General features: G+C 61.5%; 1 protein-coding gene across 8 annotated transcripts in view; it reads left to right on the top strand.

Moving 5' to 3' along the window:
• The window catches only part of NLGN3 (neuroligin 3), a 33,543-nt gene continuing 9,541 nt past the window's right edge, over positions 1 to 24,002 (top strand). Inside the window, exons 1-4 of one of the 8 annotated variants that reach the window (XM_072042907.1) lie at positions 1 to 136; positions 16,435 to 17,150; positions 18,207 to 18,266; positions 23,248 to 23,307. In XM_072042907.1, the coding sequence (XP_071899008.1) occupies positions 16,673 to 17,150; positions 18,207 to 18,266; positions 23,248 to 23,307 (598 nt within the window). In that variant the 5' untranslated portion in view covers positions 1 to 136; positions 16,435 to 16,672. Of the gene's footprint in view, positions 137 to 955; positions 1,110 to 13,458; positions 13,825 to 15,572; positions 15,722 to 15,763; positions 15,782 to 16,434; positions 17,151 to 18,206; positions 18,267 to 23,247; positions 23,308 to 24,002 lie in introns of those variants that run through there. The other 7 variants (XM_038184517.2, XM_038184518.2, XM_038184520.2 and 4 more) reach the window with 7 other exon arrangements.

The raw sequence follows: 24,002 nt of genomic DNA, 5'->3' as shown, positions 1-24,002 counted from the left end.
ATCAGGCGCCGCGGCTGATGCTGCCCTGGCAATGGCAGAGAGCTGCAGAGAACACAGACACATCCAGCAGGACCCAAATCCGTGCCCTGTTTCAAATGATTTCTGTAATCCCATCAGGCAGGAATGAAGCAGCAAGGTAGCCCCGGCACGGGCAGGCTGGGGGAGAGGCGCTGTGCCAGGAGGCTGAGCGCAGCAGGGAGAATGTCCCCGGGCTGGGAGAGGGCACACAGGGAGAAATTGGGGGTGACAGAGGGGCTGGGGGGGCCGGGAGTGCTGCTGGGGCTGCGGGGCTGTGTCTGCTGAACCCGAAACTCCACGAGTGGAATGGGGTGGGACGGCTGTGCCTGGCCCCAGGGCTGATGCTGGGAGCGGGGCATCCCATCCTGGTACCTGATGGACTCCCCCGGCCCGGCTGGGTGCTGCGGGGCACTGGAGAGGCGGGGGCTGCTCCCAGGGCAGAGGCAAAATTCTTTTTGGGGGGATGTTCCGACGGGCAGGGCTGTGCCAGGGCACCACGGGGCTGCGGGTGGGTGGAGAGGGGCTTGTGCGGAGCGCCCAGGGTGGGCACAGGGCACGGCGGGACGGGCTGCTGGGGCGCTGCGGGGATGCCCGGGGGGGTTGGGGGTGCTCGGGGCCCTACGGGGGCTTCCTGGGCCGGGTGGGACCCCCGGGACACCGCAGGGCCCCCCAGGAGCGGGATGCTCACGGCCACACCGGGATGCTCGGGGCGCTGCGGGGTGCCCCGGGCGGTGCCGCTGCCGGTGCCCCCCTCCCGGGGGTCTGCCGGTGCCGGTGCCCGGGAGGGGTCCCCGGTGCCGGTGCGGTCCCGGGGGTGCGCTCCCGAGGTCGCAGAGCCCCGCCAGGACCCGGTGCCCCTCTCCGCGCATCCCTCGGGAGCGGGGCGGGTCCCGGGGGCCCCTCGGTGATACCGGCGGCGGCACCGAAGGGGTGCTGCGGCGGCGGCCCCTCCCCCGCCCGCCCCCGCCGTGCACGCGCCGCGCGCTCCCGGTGCGGGGTCGGGGCCGGACTGAGCGGAGCGCGGGGCGCGGAGCAGCCGCCGCCGCCGCCGCCGCCCCCGGCATGGCCCAGCCGCGCCGCCGCCCCCGACGGTGAGTGCGCCCCGACGGCCCCGGCCGGCACCCACCGGGCGGGCGGGGAGGGGGGCACCGGGAGGGGGGGCACCGGGCGGCCGGGATGGGGCTCCCAAGGGAGGGCGGGGGCCGGGGCCGGTGCCGGTGCCGGTGCCGGGGGGGCCGTGCCGTGGCCGTGCCGTGGCCGCCGTCCCGCGCGGTGTGTCGGGGGTTAACGGGCGGGGCGGCGGTAACGGCGGGGGTTAACGGGGCCGGATGAGCGGCCGCGGCGAGCCGGCGGGTTGCCATGGCGACGGGCTGAAAGGGGGATTGTGCGCCCGCCCAGCTGCGCGGCCCCCCCGCCTCGGCTCGATCCGCTCCAGCCCGGCCCGGCCCGGCACGGCCCAGGCCATCGCGGCTCGGCCCCGCGCCGCCGGCCCCAGCCCGGCCCGGTTCGGCCCGGCCCGGCTCGGAGCTGCCGTTCCCGGCCCCCTGTGCCCAGCGGGCTCCGCCGCGCCGGCTGCGCCCGGTCCCGGGCAGGGCGCACGGGGCGCTCCCGGGGGCTCCGGCACCGTGCGCCTTGGGCAGGGCTCGAGGCCGTGCGGCGGGACCAGGGGCAGCACCGAGGGGCGTGCTGCAGGCGGGCAGGGTGCTCCCGACAAGGCAGCCCCGGTCCGCACCCAACGCCCTCCAGCCAGCTCTCCGCATGTCCCCGATGGCAGCGCATCCCGGTGCCCCTGCTCGCAGCCCGTCCCCAGGCTGCAGGTGGCTGTGCCGTGCAGCAGCAGGGCTGGAGGTGCCCCCGTTGCCCATCACGCAGTGCTCTCGGGGAGCACGTTTACCCCTTGACCTCCCCGTGCTGGACCAGAGCATCCTCGGCACCCTCCTGGGCAGGGCTGGGTGCCCCCAGGTCCCCGTGGGAGCAGGGCTCTGCGGGCGGCAGCCACCGGAGCCGGTGTCTGCAAAATGGTTAAAGGCTGACATTTAGAGGTCACGCTTTTAGCATTGTGCATGTGTTTGCTTCATTTGCATTTGCAGTTAGCCCAGATCCTCGCTTTGCCGCTCGCATGTGCAGTTGCCATGGTTACACGGTACAGTCGGGATGGGGAGCTGGGTTGGACACCTGCAGACGTGCGGCTCCGAACCTCCCGAGCACCGGGTGGGAGACGCGGGGCAGGCTCCGGCCGCAGGCACGTGGGCGCCGCGCAGCCGTGTGCTCGGGAAATGGAGCCCCGGTGCCCATCTTGGCAGGGGCTGCGTGCCGCCGCCTCCTGCAGCCTTACAAACCCTGCAGCACGCGTTTGGGGCAGCCCTGCTGGAGAGGAAGGCTGAGCCCCTGCCCAGGATGCTGCCCTGCCCCTCACATCTGGATCTGCCCCTTTTGCAGCCCCCGTGCGCAGGCTCTGCACCCATGGAGGTGCCGGGAAGGTTGGTGCTGCTTTGCCCCATGCCCAGCAGCCTGCCGGGGCTCCAGAAGGTGGTTTGGGAATTGGCAGGGCGCTCACTGAGGTTGCAGCTGTGGAGGTGGCGGCTTCCCTGGCTCTCCCCAGAGGGAGAGCAAGGAGATGGTGACGTCCAGACCCTTCCGACAGGTCCCTGTTGGCTTTGCCGTTGGGTCAAGGGAGGAGGGATTTTAGGACACCTTGTTTGGAAGGGATCTGGAGGTCATCGAGTCCTTTCAGCTCCACCTAAGCCATCCCTGACCAACAGCAGCTCTGCCAGCTCCCGATCCCCCCCCGTGACCGCGGTTCTGCCGCCTCCCCAGCACCTTGCTGCAGCCTTCCCTTCCCCTCCCTGCCAGGAGCCACCTCTGTGTGGCAGGTGGGTGAGAAGGGAAACCCTCGGAGCCATCCAGAGCCAACTGTGGCCTCGGACAGACCTCCGTGGTATGTCCAGGTGGCACTGGTGGCAGTCGCAGTGGTGAGGAACCCGGGTGGAAGTGTGGAGGGATGGTGGGAGTCGGTGTGGATGGGGCACGGAGCGTGGCGAGCTGCTTTCTGGGCATGGCCTGCGGAGGAGCCACAGAAGACCCTGAGGAGTTTCACGCACGGCACAGGAGGGCTGAGCACCCACGAGGTCTGTGCCCCCGTGCAGAGATGGGCACCCAGGAGCGATGGACAGGGACAGCTTGGCTCTGTCCTTAGGGCTTTAGTGCCGCTAGGATGGGACAGTCATTTTCTCCCTGTGGCATCCCAGACAGCGATTCCTCTGCTGATAAGCTGTGGTTATCTGCTGCTGCTGACAGAGCGTTTCGGAAGGCTCTTCTAAACCAGGGTCTGGCACTTGGACCTGCATCCCCAGCCAAAGCCAGGGCGTGTGCAGGTCCGTGGCACAGAGTCTGGCAAGGGCACGGCAGCAGAAGCAAGCAGGATGCGTCCTGGTGCCGGGTGCTCAGGGGGAAGCCGTGGCAGAGGCAGAGCTGTGTGGTGCCGCACACCGGCCGAGAAGCTCTGGTGGTCTCCTAATGCAATGTGACAGGGGACAGGGGGCAGGGAGCGGGCTCTGCCCGGCACTCTGTGTGCTGTCCTCAGCAGGATTCTGCAGGGCGTGTGAGGGGAATGAATAAAAGGTCCTGCCACCGCCAGTGCTGGTGGTTTGAACCCACATCACTTGGCCCCTGGAGGGAGTCTGACTGAGGGGGAGCTGGGGGGAGCAGGAGCTGCGGGAGGGAGCAGGAGCTTGGGGGCACTGCCACGTCCTGCCCGCTGCGTGCGGCGCTTGGAAGTTTTGCCTGCTGGGGATACGTGCCAGTTGTTCGGTCACTTGTCTGGGCTCACGAGAGGTGATATTGTGGTGCGTGATGAAACCGTGCTCCTGCTTCTTGCAGGCACGTGAGGAACCCCTGTCCTTGCTGCGTTGTCTGTCCTGCAGGGCTCAGGGCGTGGGGCGATGTCTGTGAGCAGGGCTTTGTGCCGGGCAGCGCTGTTTGGGCTGGGACTGCCTTGGCAAGGAGCTCTGGGGATTGTTGGTAAAGAAGCCTTGTTCCTGACACTGCAAAATGCAGAGCAGTGTAGTAACATCTGTTATTTTCAAACTGCATCCCAGCGTGAGCATACCCTGCGAGGTGCCTGGCAAGCGGAGCTGAAGCTCTGCCTTGTGGACAGATGCTCTGGCCGTGCCAGCGGAGCAGGTGGCAAAGTTTGGGGAAGGTTGCGTTAGGGAGCATTACAGGGCTCTGGCTGTGCCTGAGCCTTGTTTGGGTTTGGGCCGGGGCTGCTGGGGCTCTCCGAAGGCGAGGCCGTTTGGCAGAGCCTCAGGAAGGTTTCTGAGACGGGCACGGGGAGGAGACTTCTGAGAACACCCTTGGCATCACGGTCCCTTCTGTGCAGGGCGCTGCAGAGATTTGCCCAACGCAGCCCCTCACGGAGAGCTGCCACCCTGCAGGAGCACGAGAAGCGCGCCCCAGGGTGTGGTGTGACCTGCAGGTTGCTGGCATGGGGGTGGCCACGACTGAACAAGGCAAGGATCTTCGGGCTGGGAAAGAAACAACAGAGGATGGATCAGATAGAGCTACAGAAATCACAGGAGGCCAGGAGAGAAAGGATGGAGGTTAACTGCTCCCTGATTCTTGCCATGCAAGTACAAGGTCACATCAAACGCCGCTAGCAGGAGGTGCAAACCAGGAGGAGGGGAGCTGCCGCTCACAGACGTGCTGCCAGAGCACACAAGTCCTCAGAACAAGGTGTTGCGAACAGCAAAACCTTACGCTGGCTCCAGGAGAAATGGGACAAGTTCAAGAAGGACGAGAGGTTCCCTGAGGACCAATAAATACACGGAGATACACTCGGACAGCTCCTGAGCTGCAAATTGCTCGTACTTCAGGCTAGCGGCAGGGAAGCGTGCAGGGCAGGGCGCACCTCTGCTTTGAGCCGTGATTTCCGTGGCGTGCCCGTGGGAAGGCTGCAGCCAGCAGAAGCTCTGGGCTCTGCACTGGGTTTATCCCTGCCCAGCTCTGAGCTGGCACGGGGCAGGCCCTTGCTGAGTGCAGGATGCTCTCCCCTCTAGCAGCTGGGCTCCTGCCCCGGCGCTGCCCCAGAGCTCGCTGCGTGTGGGGGGCACGGTGGCATCGCAGGGACAGCGGGGAGCCACGAGGCTGGGCCTGGGAGAGGTCTCGTGGGAGGAGAGCCTGTGCTGGGCTGCGAGACCAGGGCACGGGGCTGGGCTGTAAGGGGACAGGCCCTGGGGAGCTGGGTGGCCGTGGTGCTGCCAAGCTGCTGATGGCAACGTGATCTCCATCTCCGCCTCGCTGCCATTTTGTTCACCACTGCCACTGGGCCCTCCCGCTCAGACGCTCGCACGCTGAGGTTGTTTGGATGCTCACAGCCTTCAGGGGAGCCACACGGTCACCTCCTGGCCACAGAAACCTCCTCCGGCCCCCGCAGGGAGCAAGGCTTCAAAGCGGGCATCTGCCAAGGCAGAGCTGTGCTCGGGGACCTGGGCAGGGAGCACGGGTGCGCTCCTGGCACCGGGGCCGCCTTTCCTTGGCACTGCTGGTCCCTGCAGCCCGCCTGCTTGTCCTGCTTCATCCTCGCCTTCCAGGGCATCCGCAGGCTGCCTGATTTGCTCCGGTTCAGCTTATTTCTTAACACTAGGCAGCCTTTACAGTAAAACACATTAAAGGATTTTTGCCAGAGGTTTAAGGCTTTCTGCTTTTTGTGCTCGAAGATAGAAAATATGGGAGGAGAAAGCTACAAGGGAAAAATATAAAGTACATTTTGGATTAAATTTAAACAGGCTTCTTTCCTAGCTGCTGGCTTGCATGGCCTCAAGTCCTCAGCATGCCTTAGCAGCACGAGCGAGAGGGATTTTGCAGAGCTGCCCTGCTGCCGGCTGACCCTCCAGCCCGCGTGTTCTCTGTGGTCTCCTTCTCGGTCGTGCCAGCTTTGGCTTTGTTTTGGGAACACGGGTGGCCAATGGCTCTTGCTGCAGGTGGAGGCTGAGCGGAGGCTGCCGTGCGCTAGGGCTGGGCTGTCAGCCTGCCTCCACCCCTGCAAGGCACAGGAGCTCAGCTTGGCTCTCCCGGTGCCCCCAGACAAAGCTTCGCCAGCAGCAGTTACCCTCGGTGGTGGGGTGGGGCGAGGATGCGGAGGGGCAGGGCGGCTTCTGCAGCACCTGCGTGCCTGCTCCGGGGGCGCACAAGTGTGAAATTCAATTTGTAGATAAGCCGTAGCGGGCGAGGAGCGCGGGGCCTGGCGTCTGCGGGAGGCAGGCAGTGTCTGGAGCAGCACAGCCTGCATGCACGGCGTGTCCTGCCTGCCAGCTCCTGGCCAGGCTGACGTCACCTCGCAGAGCGCTGGCTGCTGCAGGACGTGGCTGCTCGAAGCTGTCTCGTGTTCTCCCGGGGTCTGCAGCCCCCAGCTTGTCCCCCATCCCTGCACGGGGCCGGGGCACAGCTGGCAGCGGGGGGGTTATGATGCTGCAGGTGAGCTGGGCGGCTGGCAAGGACAGGCGCTGTGAGCGGGGCTGGCGCTTCCAGCAGCGCGTGGCATTTTCCCACCTCCATCTTCTCGAATTCCCTTCCTGATGTTTTCCGCGAGCCCTGCTTGCTGGCGGACACAGAGGGAACGGGCATTACAGTCTCAGTAAATGCTCGTGCTGTTCTGTTCATCCCGTGCGTTGGAACCAGTGCTTGCAAATCCCTTTTTTCTACCCCACTCCAGTAGCATCTGGATCTCCCCTCCCTGAGCGCTCTGCAGAGCAGCAGCACAGCCCCTGCCGTGGGTGAAGACAATGCTGCTGTGAGCAGGGCAGCGCGGTCCCCTGAGCACTGAGCAGTGCCCTGGTGCTCTGCAGGAGCTGCCTCCAGCGGTGCAGCCCGGGGAAAGCCACAGAGCTGCAAGGCAGTGGGTGGCTGCTGGTGCCACTGGGTCTGAACAGGCACCAGCGTGGTGGTATTAGGGCGATCAGCCTGTCCTGCTGTTCCTTGCCAGTCGTGGCTTTCCAGCTTCCTGAGGGAGTGAGCCTAGCCCTGCTGCCTGCTCTGTGATCCTAGAGGGGTGGCTCCATGCGGATCACCTGCACGCCCCTTGCACAGGGATGTGCTGTCCTTGTGGAGCCGCTGTGCTCCGTATCCTCGCTGCCTCGCTGGCTGACTTGGTGTCTGGCAGTGCAAGACAGGGCGGTGCAGGAAGGTGGTGGCTGGACACTGCCAGATAACTTGGAACATTATCTCTGCACAGGGAAACAGACTAGTTACGTTGTCATTCAGCTTCCATGGAAAAGCTAGTTCCTGCTTCTCTCCAACCATTTTCCTTATATTTGTTCTTTGCCCCATTACTGATTACCTTCGCGCTGTATCATCCCCATGACCTGGCTTACCGTTCAGCCCCATGAAACTTTGCTCGGCTGACGAAGTGATGGATAGTGATATCAGAAGAAATAGGTGACTGGGACAGGTGTCAGTAAAGGAAACAATCCTTTATCAGCTCTGCTGTTGAAACCGGAGGTTCTCACAACCGCATTCCAGATTACAACCTGTGATTAAGTGCTTTTGGCTTCCTGCTTTGAGTCAGTAAAAATGAAACGCTGATGGCTTATTTTGGTGTAGCTGTTCCTGTTCAAAGCACTCTTGGATTTTGTTGTCCACCCTCTCCAGTCGCATTCGCAGGAAGTCTTTGTATTTTAAGCTGCAGTCGGTTCCTCTCTGCCCAGCCCACCTCCTTACATTTATAGAGCCTCCTCCGGACCACGCTATTCCACGGGAAGCATTGGCTGCGTGCGCTCAGCCTGCCTGCGCTCCCTGTGCTTCCCCAGCCTCCCTCCGAGCGTGCATCAGGCTGTTGGCACGGGCGCTGGGCAGGGCAGGGCAGTGTCCCGTGCAAGCTGCCCATGGCCCGGTGGCCAGAGGGGGGTCCCTGGCCTTGGTGCAACTGGGTGCTAGAAAGGAGTGTGGGGGACTGGGATACGAGACATTTTGGAGAAGGACATGCCATCAGAGCTGGGTTGCATATTTGCTGTTTGGTTTGGGGCCTTTCAGAAGTGGGGGTGTCACTGCACGAAACCAGCCTCTCTGGCACTGGTCTCCTTTCTTTATTGAATTTCAATCCTGCTGTTGCTAACTCAGGAAATACAAACATATTTGGACACAGAGTTTCGGAAGGTTGTTCCTCTGAAAAGAGTCTCGTGTTTGTGTAATTGCTCCCTAAAGTGGTTCAGTCATAACAATTAGTGTTGGAGGAAAAACCGGGGGCCCTGCTAGGCACGGTTGTTTCGGAGGCGGTTGTTCGGGAGAGGACACAGAAGCCGCTGCTCTGGCAGATGTGAGGGGGATGGCGACGAGCAGCTGGGATAATGTCAGCGTGCAGCTTGAGAGCTGGGGAAGGAAGCGCGGGGAAGGGGAGCGCTGCTTGTGCCGGCAGCGTGCTCTTTGCTGGGTGAGGTTTGCACCAGTTGCTAGCTGCAGAGCGTGGATCTTAGCTCACAGAGCTATTTCCCTAGCATGGCCAAGGTGGTCGATGCCCCACAGGTCACTAGCTGGCACTAACCAGCCCGGTGCCCTTCAGGTGGCCTTGGCGGTGGGCCCGGTGCTGGGCTCAGCCCGTTGGGTGCTGAAGGGGTGGCCGGGTGCTGGAAGGGTTGCAGGCAGGGTCTAGGCTCCCCAGGGCAGTGGTCATGGCACTGAGCCTGGTAGAGTTCAAGAAGTGTTTGGACAACGCTCTCAGATGTAGAGTTTGTTTTTGGGGTGGTTCTGTATGGAGCCAGGAGTTGGACTCAGTGATCCTGTGGGTCCCTTCCCATTCGATGGCTCTAGGAGCAGCTGAGGACACTTGGGTTTCTCAGGACTGGAGGACAAGAGGTTGGGAGTGTCCTCATGGCACCCTACATCGTCCTGAGGAGGGGATGCGGGGAGGGAGGTGCTCCTCCCTTCTCCGGGTATGTAGTGACAGGATGTGGGAATGTCTCACAGCTGCACCAGGGGAGGTTCAGACTAGACATTAGCAAAATCTCCTTTACCAAGAAGGTAGTTGGCAAGGGAAGAGCCTCCTAGGGAGCTGGTAGATGCCCAGCACCTGTCCGTGTTTGATGTATTTGGATAACACTCGAGGAGCTAAGTTTTAACCTGGGGTCTGCCCTGAGGTATTCTGACTCTGAGTCTCGGTCTCAGTGATCTCTGTGGACCCCTTCCAACTGGCACTACTGCTCTACCCTACTTTACACCACTCTGCCTCTCTTGCCAGCCTGGACAGGGCCCATTTAAGCTGCCGTACAGCAATGCCCCATCTGGCTATTGCTAAGGGCGCAGGGCGCAGCATGTGCAGCCCTATTGCAGGGGCTTCTGGACAATCCTCCGGGGCTCTCTGATCTGCCAGGCTGGGTCAGGCGCTCTTCCTTCGCTGCCAGTTGTTCTGGCTGGGGAGCAAGCGCGTGTGTATCCGTGCCAAGGCCGTGGCACTGTGTTTGCTGTTTAGACAGTGGTTCTCATTAGCCTCTGCCCCTGCAGGGAAGCGTTTGTGAACTGAATCCATGCAAGCGGCAAGGTGAGGGAGAGAAAAGCTGCTGTCGTTTCTTTGTGCTGAGGTCAGGGAAGCTGCAACGTGAGATAATCCAGATTATTTCTACCTAGAACGTGGCACTGAACGGCCTACTTCCAGCAGCTGTCTGCGAGCGGCGTGGAAGTCCGGCAGCCCACCAAGAGGCTGCTGCCGCTGCCCTCTTCACAGCCAGGGATCTGTCCCACAGCCTCTTGCTCGCACAGCAGCTGCTTGCTGTGCCGTGCGGCCCTCCCCCAGCTTTCTGCACGCTCCTGGCAAGCAGTGAGCGGGAAGGTCAGTCGAAATGGAGACCGGCTCAAGGTGAACGTGTGGCCCACGCCCAGACAGCCCAGGCTGTCGAACACGGTTGTCCTTGGATCCTCTACGGAGGCCACCCTGCACTTGCATCGGCAGTATTGGGTGCTTACCCCACCACTGTCCCTGCTGCAGTGCTCACCGGCTGTCCTTCAGCAGCATCACCGCTCCCTGCACAGTGACACTGAGATACTGCCTGCGTTTTTGGAGCTTCTGATGCTAAATGGGAGTTGGAAGGGAGCCAGGTTATGTCACCCGCTGGGTTGTGTGCCTTCTGGAGGAGGCAGGAGCAGGGCGTCGAACAGTGCACTGGGATCAACACCAAAAATCACAGAAGCACAGAATGGCTTGGGTTGGAAGGGCCCTTAAAGCCCATCCACTTCCATCCCCCCCTGCCATGGTCAGGGATGCCACCCACTAGATCAGGTTGCCCAGCGCCTCATCCACCTGGTCTCGAACACCTTCAAGGTACGGGTCACCCGCAGCTTCTCGGGGAGGCCAGTTCCAGTGAAAAAGAAAGTCTGGAAAGGCAGGAGTGTGGGCAAGGGAAAGGTCTGCCTTGCTCCTGGAGTCCTTCCCGAGGCGGGCAGGATCTGCTTCTTCCTGAAGGACCTTTCACCAGGCGTGGAGGAAATGGGGCCGGGCCAGATCGCAGCAGGGGGCCGTTGGCACGGCAGCAGAAGTGGCACCGAAATTTCTAGGGATTTGGGGCAACATTTTTGCTGTTCTGAATGGGAGCTCTCGAGGATCTCGGCATGTGTCTGGGAGTTGTCTAAGAGCTTCTGTCCCACATATGTTCCTGCAGCACTGAGGAACTTAACCGAGGCTTCTCTTGAGGTCTCTTATCTTTCTTCTCCCCAGGGCATTGGATGCACAGCTGAGTGTCTCATCGGCTCCTGGCATTCAGCTTTGCTTAAGTACTGGTGATACTGTGGGTAGAAGTTAGAAAAGGCGGGTCACAGGGAAGCATCTGGCAATTGAAGTGGATGAGGGTGAGGTTTGTGGCTGTTTTTCCCTCTGTACCACCAGAGTGACTGTGGTGCCGTGCTATCGGAGGTGTTGCAGATGTGCCGCTGGGAGGAGGACGAGATGGGGGCACGGGGCTCTCAGGGAGACCTGCAGAGCAGGGGACAGCTGTGGTGGGCTCCATGCTGCTGGGAAGCTTCCAGAGTGCTCTGCTCCCTCAGAGCCTCCGAAACACTGATGGTTTCATGGCCGAGATGGCTCTTCTTTCACTAGATGCTGAGCCACCAAGGGCAGGGACAGAGCTGCCAGCCAGGGGAATGAGAAGTGGAGGGGACTGGGCTGGAGGGGACACTGAGGTGTCATTTGCTCTGTCCACCTGCCTTGGAGCACCCTTTACTGATGAGCTTACCTTTACCCTTCCCTGGTGTACACCTGGCTCTCCTTTCTTAACGTGGAAGCGTCTCCTCCTGCCACAAAAGGAATTCCGCACTTCACTCACACGAGCGAAGCAGCAATATATTTATTGATGAAAATAGTGATTTAGCAGTGCTTAATTGTGAGCGAGACAGCGATTTAACAATTTTCTAATGGTAAATGTGACATTAACAAGATTCGTGATGGCAAGGCCACTTCATTATTTACTGCACAGAGGAGAGGGTCAGACTGCAAGCCTCAGGGAGACCCTCACGGTGAGCCAGGAGGTTCAGCACAGAGTTCCTTTTGCTGTCCAAACTCCGAGGAGCCTAGATATGACCGGATCCTATCCCAATCCCAGGCTTAACAGTTTATGCCTGGAGGACTGTATGCAGCAGGCTCTGGGCTGTCCTCTGTTTATGGGGTAGGACGACTGATGACTAGCCATATCTGCATGCCAGCCGGGTTTGGGTGGTGCATGCACCTTTAGCCCTTGGATCTGTCTCCCCCGAGTCCACCTTGAACCCAGCTCGGCTACCATGATGGGATGTGTCCATCAGGGTCACCACCGATGGCTCTCGCCCACGGAGGGTCAGGCTTTAGGGCAGGGGAAGGACGCTGCCATGACTGCCTAGCACTGAGTTCAGCATCAGACTTCTGGGCGTTTTTTTGCAGCATCCTTTCCACGTTGTAAAACTGCGCCTGCTGACAGGACTTGTCTTCCAGGCTTCTGTTCAAGGCCATGCTTCCCAGGCTTTTTGTGGCCTTGCTGGTCTCCTGTGGCCTCTCTTGGTTGGCCCAAATCTTTTGGGGGATGAAGCAGTTCTCTAGAGGAGAACAGCATCATTGCTTGATGTATCGTTATGAGCTGGAGGAGAGCAGAATAACGAGAGGCAGTTCGTGTGCCTTTATAAGCTGTCCTACACATCCTCCAGTACTTGCCCGTTCCTGTGACAATGACATGCTGGCTCACGCTCAGGTTGTACTCCCCTGTAGCCCTTTTGACCCCCCTGGCAGAAGCACTGTTGCCTTTTCTTCCCCAGCCCGCATTTGTGCTGCTGCTTTCTCCTGCCAGCGCCTCTCAGCCCTGCCCATCACCGCTCAGCCCTCTCTCCAGTTTGTCAGGAGCACGTCAACTTCCAGCCCTGGCCTCCAAAGCCCTGGGTGTCGTGTGCAGATTTTAAAACATACCTCGTCCTGTCATTTAGGTCACCCAGAGAAACGCTGAGCTGTACCAGCAGACCTTGCTGAAACCCTGCTTGTCCCCGCTCAGCGTAACTGAGTGCCGCTGGTACCATTTATTGCTGTGCACAGGCTGTGTGATGGATTGAATTCCCAGAACTGCTCCCCCAGCACTGCAGGACAGGGAAACGTCTGCCTGCAGCATGGATGAGAAACCTGGTGTCAGAAAGACCCGCTGGGCACAACCCGTTGTGCTTAACCACTGCTCCGTAGTGTTACCCTCCAGCACCAATCCTGGCCAAAACCCTCGGAGGGTGAGAGCAGAGGATGGCTGGCAGAGAAATGCTGGGGCCCAGGGACACGGGCACATCAGCCCGGTGCTGCTGCAGCTCCTGTGCTCCTGAGGTTTGTGCAGCACCGCCAGCCAGGCAGAAGGCACCGGCGGCTGGCAAGAGCCGAAATCGCTGCGTGCAGGAGGAGAGCAGCGAGAGGGCTGGCGGGGAGGGAAGCAGCGGGGTGCGGATTGCTGGGAGGGGAGCGGAGATCCGATGCGAGGGCCCGGCCTGGCAGCGCTCGCCCACAGCTCTCAGCCAGCAGAGGTGTGGATCCGACTCTTGTGGCTGGCGCGGGGACGCCTCGCTGTGCATCTGCAACCGCGGCTTCGCGGGATCCGCCTGCTCAGGTTTCCATGGAGAGCGTCTTGTTGTTGGGGAGGGAGCAGCCTGGCAGACAGTACAGTCGTGGAAATACCGATACAGCGTTTGTTTTCCAAGATGCATGAATAAAATCATTAACAGTTAGCAGCCTCACTTCCTCCGCTCGCACCAGCCGCCCTCCGCGGTCTGGCAGGACGACCCAGGATGCCTGCAGCGGCTTTATTCTCCCGGCTCCTCGCTCGTGCGCTCGTCTCGGTGTCCCCAGCTTGGCCGTATCTGCCCGGGCGAGCCGGGTTTCACTTCCAGTTGGCAGCCTCCATTTCCTACTGGCAGCCTCCAGCGCTCGCGAGGGCTGCGGGGAGGCAGCAGCCACCTTTGCCGGGGGAAGAGCTGGGCTGGCCGGGAGCAGCGGGAGGAGCCGTAGGCGGCTCATCCTGGGGACGCTTCGCTCCCACCTCCCGTGGGATGCGAGGGAATAGCTTCCCGAACGAAACGTCCTCTCCTGGATCTTCTCCTTCATTACTGCGTGCGCCTGGGCAGGCTGGGGGAAGGAGCCTTCAGCCCCGCTGGGGTGAGCGCAGCGATGCAGGGCTCCTGCAGCTGCCCCCGGGAGCGCCTCGGTGGAGAGGGCTGGGCGCTGGTGTTGGTGGCAGCCCGTCGATATTAAATTAAGGCTAAATTCCCCTACTAAATGTTACGCTAACACGAAGTTACAGCAGGGAGCGCAGAGCGCAGAACAGCAATATGCGGGTAAGATGTGTTTCGGGGGGATTGTAATCATCCCAAATGAGGCGTTTGAAACCCAGGGAGTTCCAGATTTAGGGCTTGCGTTGTTTTTGTTTTTGTAATTGAAAACCAATCCAAATATAGGAGGGTTTAGGAGCATGTTGCTGAGATTGTTTGGGTGCCTTTATTCTGTGCTGCAGGGGCATCGGCAGATGGAGGAGAAAAGTCTGTAAAAAAACGATGGAACCAAATCTGGAATTACAAATGTTCAAATAGCGTGATGTGGATTTTATTGTCAGCACTCTGTGGCTCTCCGAGGTAACATTAGGGTTGTTGGGTCTTGACTGTGCATCTCTATCCGGACACAGTTGGCTGTTGCCAACGTAACTCACCTCCGTCTGTGATGCTTCACACAGCTCATAATTTGAGACAACTGCAAATCCCGTAGTATGATTTTATTTGCATTATGGAAGTGTACTTGGAACTTTAATTCTACCATAACAGACAGTTTTTTGTCTTCAGATTTCCCCGTGTTTTACAGAGCTGTTGGAAGAGCCATAGGTGAGGATTAAGCAACCCAAAAGGATATCATGATAGCATAATCCAGAGGAGATATAGCAAGAAGCTGTTTTGGGCTCTGTTTTACTTAAAAAAAAAAATAAAACGACCTCTTCTTTGTTGTGCAGTACACAACGACACAGCGGCTATGCCAGGTGTGCAGCCACCCCAAGGATGGGAAGCAGGGGGTGAATTCGGCCCTAATTTTGTGGTGCCCGGTGTGCCTCACGCTGTGAAATCCCTTGGCTGAGGCAGTGCCGGAGCTGCCATGCTCAAGGCGATGCACGGCCACGGCTCTGGGAGAGCTCGGAGCCAGGGAATCCTCTGGTAAGCCAAAGGGCTGCGGCGTGCTCCTGCAGAGCAGGAACGAGGGCTGGCAGCGAATGGCTCTGCCGGGAGCTACGGGCAGTATCGAGGCTGCCCGTAGCGCCCAGGCGTGCCAACCAGATACGACACTCATTAATAATTTGGCTTCATCCTAACCCGCGGCATCCAAAGGACGAGGACAGATGATGTGGGCTGGATGCTTTGCCTTCCAGCAGCGCCGTGCTCAGCAGATGAGCGATGGTTTTTCTCCGGAGCTGGGGCAGCAGCAGCAGTGGTGTGACCGCAGAGCTCGGGGTGCTGGGGTGCCTTGGCTGCCTTTCTGCCCTTGGTACGCTTCTTTTGCCCTCGCATTGCATTTTGTAGGCTCCAGCACCTGTTTTGGGGTAACGCAGCAGTGTCAGCATCCTGCAGTGCGTGCTTGTCTGGTGCCACCTCCCCTGGTCAGGCAGCAGGCGGGGGCACAGAGCAGGATGCCCCCAGCCGTGACACCTCACCCCTCAGGGCTGTCCCCAGCCGGGTGTCCCCAGGCCATGCCCAGGCCCTGGATATTGCTGCTGCTCCTTGCCCATCGCTCCTGGTGCCATCCCTGTCTCACACCGCTGCTGTCTGTGGGCTCTGGAAGCACATCTGCATTCCCAGCCCTGCACAGCCTCACTGCTCGGGTGGACCGGATGCAGCAACGTGATTTTCTGGGCTGAGTGCTTCTTATTACGCCTGTCAGACACTGATTTCTGAGCCTGCTGTGTTCCCTGGGCATACCAGGAGGGCAGGCACAGCACAGGCCCATTTCCTTAATGACCGGCAGTGAATTGCCTGCACATGTGCAGTGCAGATTTGAGACGCCCTCCGTGTATTTTTTTTTTTTTTTCTCTGCGGATTTTCCTCGTTGGATGAGGTGTTCTCCATTAGTGGAGTCCCTGCCCAGCTGAGCCTTGAGCAGAGCCTCTTCCTCCCATCTGCACACAGCCCTTATTTTGTGCTCCAGTAATTCCAGTGCAGTTCTGCTCCCCTCCGAGCTTCGGAGAGCTTTTACCAGGTGGGCACCTAAGGATGCTCTGGGGCCAAATGGAGGTGCCCTGCCGCCGTCCCCGCCAGGGTAAGCACGTGTGGCTGAGACGGGCGGCAGCCTCTGACCCCCTCCCCGAGCAGTGCCTTCAGCAGGGACCGGCTCACCGAGGCCAGGAGCCCACGAGCGAGCGTGGCCACGGTGTGCCCGTCCCCGGGAGCCGGGGGGAGGCGAGGGGGGGCCCTTACATAAGCCCTGAATGCGGCAGGCGGAGCAGGGAGGGGAAGGGCAGAGCGCTGGAAATCCATGCAGCCTCCAGCCAGGGCTCCCCGCCGCAGCCCTGCACGCTGACACGCGGCCTCAGGTCCCCGTCCCCAGCCACCTGCCCGGTGTCCGTGCCCCCCACCACCCTGTGTGGGGCAGCAGAGTGGGGGGGGACGTGGCCATGGACCCCTGCCCACCCAGCAGCCGGTGCCGGGGGTCCCTCTGTGCCATGGGTGGGCTCAGCGTGTGCGGCCGGGTGCTGTCTGTGTGTCTGCACGTGCTCGGGGCTCCGTCTCCTGGAGCACCTCGGGTGTTCCCCAGCATCCCAGCCCAGGCTCCTGCCCCGGGGGGGTGAACGTCAGCCCCTTCTTGAGCACGGGGAGCGCTCTGCGCCCAGGTAGGAGCGGGCACCCCCGGGTGCTGCAGCCCTGTGGCTCTTTGCAGGGTGTCTGCTGTTAATTCCCTCCGTCTCTCCGCAGCATCAGCAATCCCAGCCGGGCCGGGCCGTTCGAAGGGGGACCGCAGCAGGCAGCTCGCAGGCTCTGAGGCACGGTGGCACGTCGCTCCGGGGCTCTGTCCCTGAGTCTCCGGGCTCTCCCGCCCCACGGATCTGGCCGTTCCTGCTGGGAAAACCGGAGGCTTGCGGTGATGGGGATGCGCTGAGCCCTCGCCCCAGGTAGCTTCAGGCCTGGATGTTGGTGCTGCTCCTCCCGGACGATGTGGCTGATACTCTGGAGAAGCCCTCTCTTGCCCCCTGTTCTCCAAGTGCCTGAGCTGGTGGCCGGCTGGGACCTGCGTCTCGCCCTGTGGGTCCTGAGCTTCGCCTCGGCCGTCGTGCGCATGGAGGGCCAGGTCTACTCTCCCACCGTCAACACGCACTATGGGAAGCTGCGGGGGGTGCGCGTGCCGCTGCCCAGCGAGATTTTGGGACCCGTGGACCAGTACTTGGGGGTGCCTTACGCCGCCCCCCCCGTCGGGGAGAAGAGGTTCATGCCCCCCGAGCCGCCGCCCTCCTGGTCGGGCATCAGGAACGCTACCCACTTCTCGCCGGTCTGCCCCCAGAACATCCACAACGCCGTTCCCGAGATCATGCTGCCCATCTGGTTTACCTCCAACCTGGACATCGTGGCCACCTACATCCAGGACCCCAATGAGGACTGTCTGTACCTCAACATCTACATCCCCACGGAGGATGGTGAGTCCCCGCCGGGGCGCCCGCAGGAGCGAGCGCTCTGGGAGGGCAGGGGGGGCCGCCCTGCCCCTGCCCCTGCCCCTGCCCAGCAGCGGTTGGTCTCACCTGGGTGTTGTGTTTGCCGCATGTGGTTGTGGACCCTGCAGCATGCTGTCTGTTCGTGGAAAGCTTCCTCTGGCCACTCAGCTCGCCCTCAGCTGCCATCTCTGTCTCGCGTGCTCCCGCCCCTCCACGCCTCTTGGTCCCCCCCCTCCCCTCTCTCCCTTCCACCTCCATGGCATCGTCACGGGTTCCTCTCTTGTGTTGCTAAATCTGAATCAGACTCTCTGACCGCAGATCCACAGAGCGACGAGCTGGTTTGTGCTCCCCAGGCGCCGAGTGCCAGGTTCTGTCTTGAGTTGGTTTGGGTTTGTCCTTCCTCCCCCCTTCCCACCCCCAGGTCCATGCGCTAGCCGTGGGCACGGGCTGCGGCCGCCGCTGGGAGGAACACTCTGCCTCTCCCGGGGCCGGGCTGCTCGGGCCAGGAAGGGGCCACAGAGCCCTTTTTGGGGCCGCAGAAGCCCTTTTGGGGGATCCTGGTGCAGGCGGGAGGTTGGGGGCATCGCTCTGCAGCTGCAGCCGAGCATTTGGGGGGCACGGTCCCGCGGTGGTGAGGCCGAGCAGCACCGGCTGCCTCCTGGCTAACCTTTTCCTTCGCAGGGCACCCCACCTGAACCATAAGTAGAGGGTGGAGGAGGCAGCACCTTGCCCACGTGCCCGCCACAGCCTCACCACCGCGGGAGCCCCGGGGGGCTGCAGGGGGCTGGATGGGACACGGGGCAGCTCTGCCCCGCTCAGGGCAGCCTCGCCGGCTCTGCCCCTCCGTCCCGGTGGGCTCTCGGCCGCCCCTTCCCACCCGCCCAGCACGGCTGGCCCAGAGTTTTCCTCCCACGGCGCCGCTCCCTCCCCACCTCCCGCGGTCCCGGGGCGGCGGGTGGGCGGCAGCGTGGTTGTGATTGCATGCCCCCCTCCAGCCGGTGGAGCCTCCTGTTATTTTGTAGTCTTTTATTCATTTTACAGTAAAACGGATTTCCAAGGAATGCACCCGAAAGCCCAACAAGAAAATATGTAGGAAAGGAGGTATGTAGCAAGCCGACCGGCAGAGAGGCACAGAGAGGAAAGAGAGAGAGAGTGAGAGAGAGTGAGAGGGTGCCTGTCGGTTCTCTCTGGCCCCGCGGCGTGCTCCTCCAGCGCCTCTCTGTGCCGCGACCGCCCGCGGGCCCCGAGCAGCCCTGCCCCGCTGCCGCCCGCTCCCCGCACGCAGGGACCCGCGGGTGCTGCGGCCGCCTGGGCTCCTGCCCCGCGGCCGGGCTGAGGGCAGAGCAGGATGCTCCTGTGCTCCCAGGCCTTTCAGAACAGCTGCTGGCAGGCTGAGCCCCTGCTTCCCGGTCCCTTTGGTCATGGGGAACGCATAAATGCGCCTGTTCACAGAGCAAGGGGCTCCCTCCCACCCATGGGTACCGACCCGCTCAGGGGGGCACCTGGCTGTAGATGGGGCCTGAGCTCTTCCCCTCTTTGTCGTTAGCAGCCAGAGCCCTGTGGTTAAAGCATCAGTCCTGGCCTGGCCATGTAAACACTGCCATGTTCTGCCCCAGCCCCCTTTCTGCCCTCGGCTGTGCTGGCAGGGCTGTGTGCATCCCTATATTCATCCATGCACACGCATACAGACACTCCCAGACACGGCTGTGCGAGCTCAGGATGTGCTCTCCACCTCCTCAAATCGCACCCTCCCTAAGCTGCAGCCTCCCCGGAGGCGGCAGAGCATCTCCAGCACAGACACAGCTCCGCTTTGTCTCGTCGCTGTCTCCAGGGCTGTGCGGGGCTCCTCCCGCTGCACTGCAGCTTGGGCACCCAAAATAATCCCGATCCAACCCCAGTGCCACGAGCCGGGGAGCAGAGATGCACAAACCAGACCCCTCCTGTCTCCCTCAATCCCTGGAGGATGCTCCCTCCATCCCACCGCCCAGCCCCACGCAGGCAGGCAGAGCCCAGGCTGCTCCCTGCATCACCCCATCCTCCTCGCCACCCCGAGGTGCCCGCGGCCGGGCCGAGCAGCTCTTCTGAAAGGCTCAGGAGGAGGTGTCCTGCCGGGCTGGAGCTGCCCTCCCCGCCTGCCGCCGCCTCCGCACCGCCGTGCCGGGCACCCCGCGCAGGGGGCCCCGGCTCTGCCGCTTTTCTCTTCGTGCCCCCGCGTTTCACGGGGCTGGCGCAGCTGGGCTCAGAGGTTTGGGGAGCTCTTTTCCTTCCAGCGACTATTTTTTTTGTTGTTGTTGTTTTTCTTTCCCCCCCCTCCCTGAGTTCTGTCGTTTGGTTTCTTTGCTTTGCTTTTCCTGTGGCTGTCCTGGCTATTCACACGCCATCTCTCCGAGTGCCAAGGCTGCCCCTGAAAGGGCTGGCGCATTAGGGAGTCTCCGCACGCCGCCTCCGGCGCAGGCTGTGCCAGCGACACCGAGACACTTCAAAGCGCTTCCTCTCCCGGCCCTCTGGGGCTGGGGTCCCCGTGGGAGCCCCCCGCAGCCCGGGCAGAGCAGAGGGGCTTGGGGTAGGGCAGGAGAAGGGGTGGCAGAGGGCACAATGAACCACCTCGGGTGCCTTCTCCTCCTTGTTCTGCCCCCCCACCAGCTCTGCCCGCCAGCAGTTCCCCTGCAGTGGCTCTGAGGATGCCTTTGGTGGCTGTGCCATGCGGTGGCAGCTCCCGGGGAGGCGGCGGGGATGTGCCTCCTGCCCTGTGCCTCCTGCCCCGTGCTGGCAGAGCCAGGGATCTGGGCATCCAGGCGTGATGTGCAGAGGATTAAAGCGCCCAGCTGCTGCCGCTGCCCTTCAGCTCCGGCCGCTGAGCTGGTGTCTGTTGACTCGAATTAATTGAATCACTTGTGAAGAGGCACTTAGCTCTGAATGTCCTGGGTTAGTAGTGCTTAGGGCGAGGATAACACACCTGCAGCGCTTGTTTGTTCGGACTTGGTGTCATTTGAACATCATCTTGTCCAGCAATGCTCCTGATTACTATTTCTAAGGCCATTTTGTCTATGACTGGTCAACGAGCTCTCCTCTCGCAGAGCGAGAGCCTGTCTAGTATTTTGGTGGTTTGAAATGCCTTGGCTCTCACCTCGCTGTTGTTTTCATCTCATAGCGGCCAAAGGGCTAAGATTTTATCAGAAATCATCCCCGTCTCCACGAGACACAAAAACATCCCTGTCTCTCTGCCCTAATTCCTGCTTGGGTGCACATCGCTCCCCTCTCCTGGGACAGGGCAGGGCAGCAGCGCTTTGGGACTAATTCGCCATGCACAGCGCAGGAGGATCTGTTGAACCGTCTAGGTTCAGCTGCTGCTCGTGTTTTACTGTGAAAATAAAGCTCTGCCCACCGGAGGAGCGTGTACGTGCACACAGCACAGGGCCTATGGATGCTCCTCTCAGACCCCCTGGTTTTTATTAGGGACCAGCCTGGCCGCTGTGGCGTGGCTGGGGGCACGTGGCCACCCCTGTGCTCTGCTACTGTGCCAGGACATGATGTACAAAGGTGAGGGGCAGCGTCAGTGCTGGCAGGCACCAGGGCACGAGGAGTCTGTCGCTTTTGTGGAGCCCCAGGAGGATGGAGATGGCTCCTCAGCATCGCCCAGGGGCAGGGAGGCGCCGGGCAGCAGGGAGGAAAGGCTCCTGCCCGGCTGCTGGAGCCGGAGAAGGACTGGGTCCTGCTCCTGCTCCTCTCTTATCTGCACCACGACGGCTGCAAGGAGCTGGGATCCCTGCCCTCTTTATCACTGTTTGCACTGGCGTCGGTGCTACTGGAACAGTTTGCTTAAGATAGTATAAATCCGGTGCGGATGCTCCTGTTTAAGGAAAACTGATTTTGTTTTTTCTGAACTTGGGCTTAAGTCTTCCTAGGGACTTCAGCTAAGCGCACGTGCATCCCTCCTATCACCCCGCACAGTGTCACTCCGCAGTCAGCGCGCAGTCAAGCAGCGTAACAGGCACTGGCACTGGGTGAGCAGAATGAATTTTTGATGGGTGAGGAGAGCAGGAGCCACAAGTCCTTTGGTTTCCCCGGCTGTGAACCAAGCTCAGACGAGCCCATGGAGCTCGTGGGCCAGGAGGGCAGCGCTGGGCTGTGGGCTGCAGCCCGTGCTGGAGCAGAGCAGCATCTCCTGCTGCGGTGGCACTGCAATAGCAGGTGCTGGGAGGCAACCGAGCAAACAGTGAGGTGTGAGAGCACCTACTGTGTTGTTTCTTGTGGGATTGCGGGGCATCGGTGTAGTTGTGGGGTGAGCAGCACGGCTGGACTCGCTACAGCTGCGGCTGCCCCAGCCAGCTCCCTCCCCACGCTGTGCCACCTCTCCCAGCCACAGCTCCGAAGCACGGGGCGGGTGAAGGATTGCTGCCTGCAGCAGTCATTAGAGAAAATCCCTCTCCCCGTGCATTACCAGGGAAGCTGGAGAGGAGCTCTGCGTAGCAAACACTGCACGGGTACTTTGTCATTTGAGTGCTTTCTGGGCTCGCAGCTCTCCCTGTCGAAGATGCAGCCGGTCAAGCCCACGGCGCCTGTCTGCAGGCAGGCTGGGGCTGTGTGTGCCGCCTGGGGAAGGGGACACAGCAGGAGGGGGATGCTGGGGCACCAGGGCAGAGGGCAGGGGCTCCTGGGGTGAGGCTGGAGGGGTGCTGGAACCGGACGGCTGTGAGGAGGCAGGACACAGAGCAGTGGGTTGGGAGGTGAACTCGGAGATCACCGGGCTGGCTCTGGAGATGTCCCTGCCCCAGGACAGGAGCTGCTCCGCCTAACGTGTGCCCAGCATTTGTCACACATCTCCTTAACCCCCTCCCCAGGCCATCACTTCCACTGCTTTTCAGCCCTATCTGCCAGAAAGGTTTTCTATTTGCCCAGCTTAACCCTGCCCCGTGCAGCAGGAGCCACTTTCCCGTGTCACCGCTGCCCCGCGTCCTGTCCTGCCTGGGGAGGCCGTGAGCACAGCTCCCTTCAGCTTCCTGCTGTCAGCATTTGGGTGACCTTGTCTCCCTCAAACTTCACTTGCTGACGGATTTTCCAGACTCCTGGTCCTGGCAGCTCGGTGGGCTGCCAGCAGAAGGTCACAGCACAGGGTGCCGTGCAGCTCACCAGCAGCGGCTGCGCCTCGCCGCTCCCCCTCACGCCCTGCTCTTGTCTTCTGAGCGGGACGGGGCTGCTGTCCCCGGCCAGGGCTTCGGCCAGCACCGCGGGTTATCCCTGCTGAGGATGGGTGTTTGCACCTGGCCCCACGGAGCTGCCCGTATCACTGATTGCTGTCACACTCAAATCCTGTCCCCTCATCCCTGCCATCTGCAGGTGGGACAGTGCCACTCTGTCACCTCCCGGGGTGGCAGTGGGAGTGACTCCCCAATTTTGGCTTCCCAGCCACTCTTGCACCCACTTTCACTTCATCTAATCCTTACCCAAGGCTGCACCTCGCTGATGGAGCTGCCCCTTGCTGGGACAGAGCTGGGCTGATAGGAACAGGGCACTGGGACCATGCTGGTGCTTGGCGGGACCTCCGAGTTTTGCAGGACCTTACAGAAACCGATGTTTTTTTGTGGCATGGGGATGCTCCCATTACAGTCCAGTGGTTTGTGGTGCGACGAGCAGGGCTGCAGGGCACCATGGCATTTTGGCCGTGCTGGTGGCAGAGGACAGCCAGCGGTGGGGCCCCCTGTGTGCACCCCATGGCTGTGCTGCCTGACGGGGCCGCAGGGGCAGGCGGGGACACGGCTCGGGGATGCTCGGGGATGCTCGGGGATGCTCGCTGCCCCCAGCGCCCCGGGGAGGATCTGGGAAGGGCCCCGGGGAGCGGCATCGCGGTGCCGGGGCAGCCTTGCCCCTGCCCTGCCGTGGCTCTGGGAGAGGTGCAGTGTGAGTAGCCAGCAGTGCTGTGGGGCGCAGGCCTGGCCCCACCGTCTCTGCTATCATGCTATTTTTGAATTCTCTTTTGTTGTTTTTTTTTTTTTCTTTCTTTCTTTCTTTTTTTTTTTTATTTTGTTGTTGTTGTTTTGTTTTGTTTTCCTTTCTGTTCTGTCTCCTCGTGTTTGGTCCCTAGGAGCCAGCGCTAAGAAACAGGGAGAGGACTTAGCGGATAATGACGGGGATGAAGACGAAGGTATTTCTGTGCTCGAGGCTGCCACTGCATGACACGCAAAGCAACTCCGTTTGCCCGCCATCCGCTGCCATCCCCAGGGAGCCCCGTGTGTGTCTGTCTCGGCGCTGGGCAGCTGCGCGGGGCGGGGGGCCGGGGGGCCGGCTGTGCAGGGCTCAGGCCCTTCCTCTCCTCCGGGGGAAGCTTGTGGGGTTGTGCTTCAGGAGAAGGTTGCTGGCTGCCCCGCTCCGCTCGAGCGAGGGCCGGGAGGAAGCATGGCAGCTTGGGAGCAAGGGAGCCCTCGGGCACCTGGGCCCATTTCACCCCGAGCCCGGTCATATTCCACCTCCAGCCTCATCCCTCCGGACTCAGCGATGCGCAGCGGGAGCCTGCGCCCTCCCCTCGTGCCCTCGCCCACTCCTCGCTCCACGCTGCAGGTGCTGGCGAGGGGCGGCCCCACACAGCTCTAGGTGCCGTGCCATGGGGTAGCGGTGCCCCTGGCTCGCTGTCCCCCGCACCCAGAGCAGGATTTGTACCCCAGTGCTGGGGATGCTGCGCCCGCTCTTTTCCCAACGTGAGTGAGATCCTGCTTGTGGCCACGGCATCCGTGCCAGCTGAGGTAGAGCAAGAGCGGCTTCAGATGGGTGTGATTCAGGATCTACACCAGGCTTCAGAAAGCTGCAGAGCAGGCGATTTGGGGTAAAACGGGGCTGCTCGTC

This window comes from Anas platyrhynchos, chromosome 10 (genome assembly GCF_047663525.1).
Source record: "Anas platyrhynchos isolate ZD024472 breed Pekin duck chromosome 10, IASCAAS_PekinDuck_T2T, whole genome shotgun sequence".
Classification (NCBI taxonomy): domain Eukaryota; kingdom Metazoa; phylum Chordata; class Aves; order Anseriformes; family Anatidae; genus Anas; species Anas platyrhynchos.
Note: the sequence above shows the minus strand (reverse complement) of the source record. Positions and strands in the feature narration are given on the sequence as shown.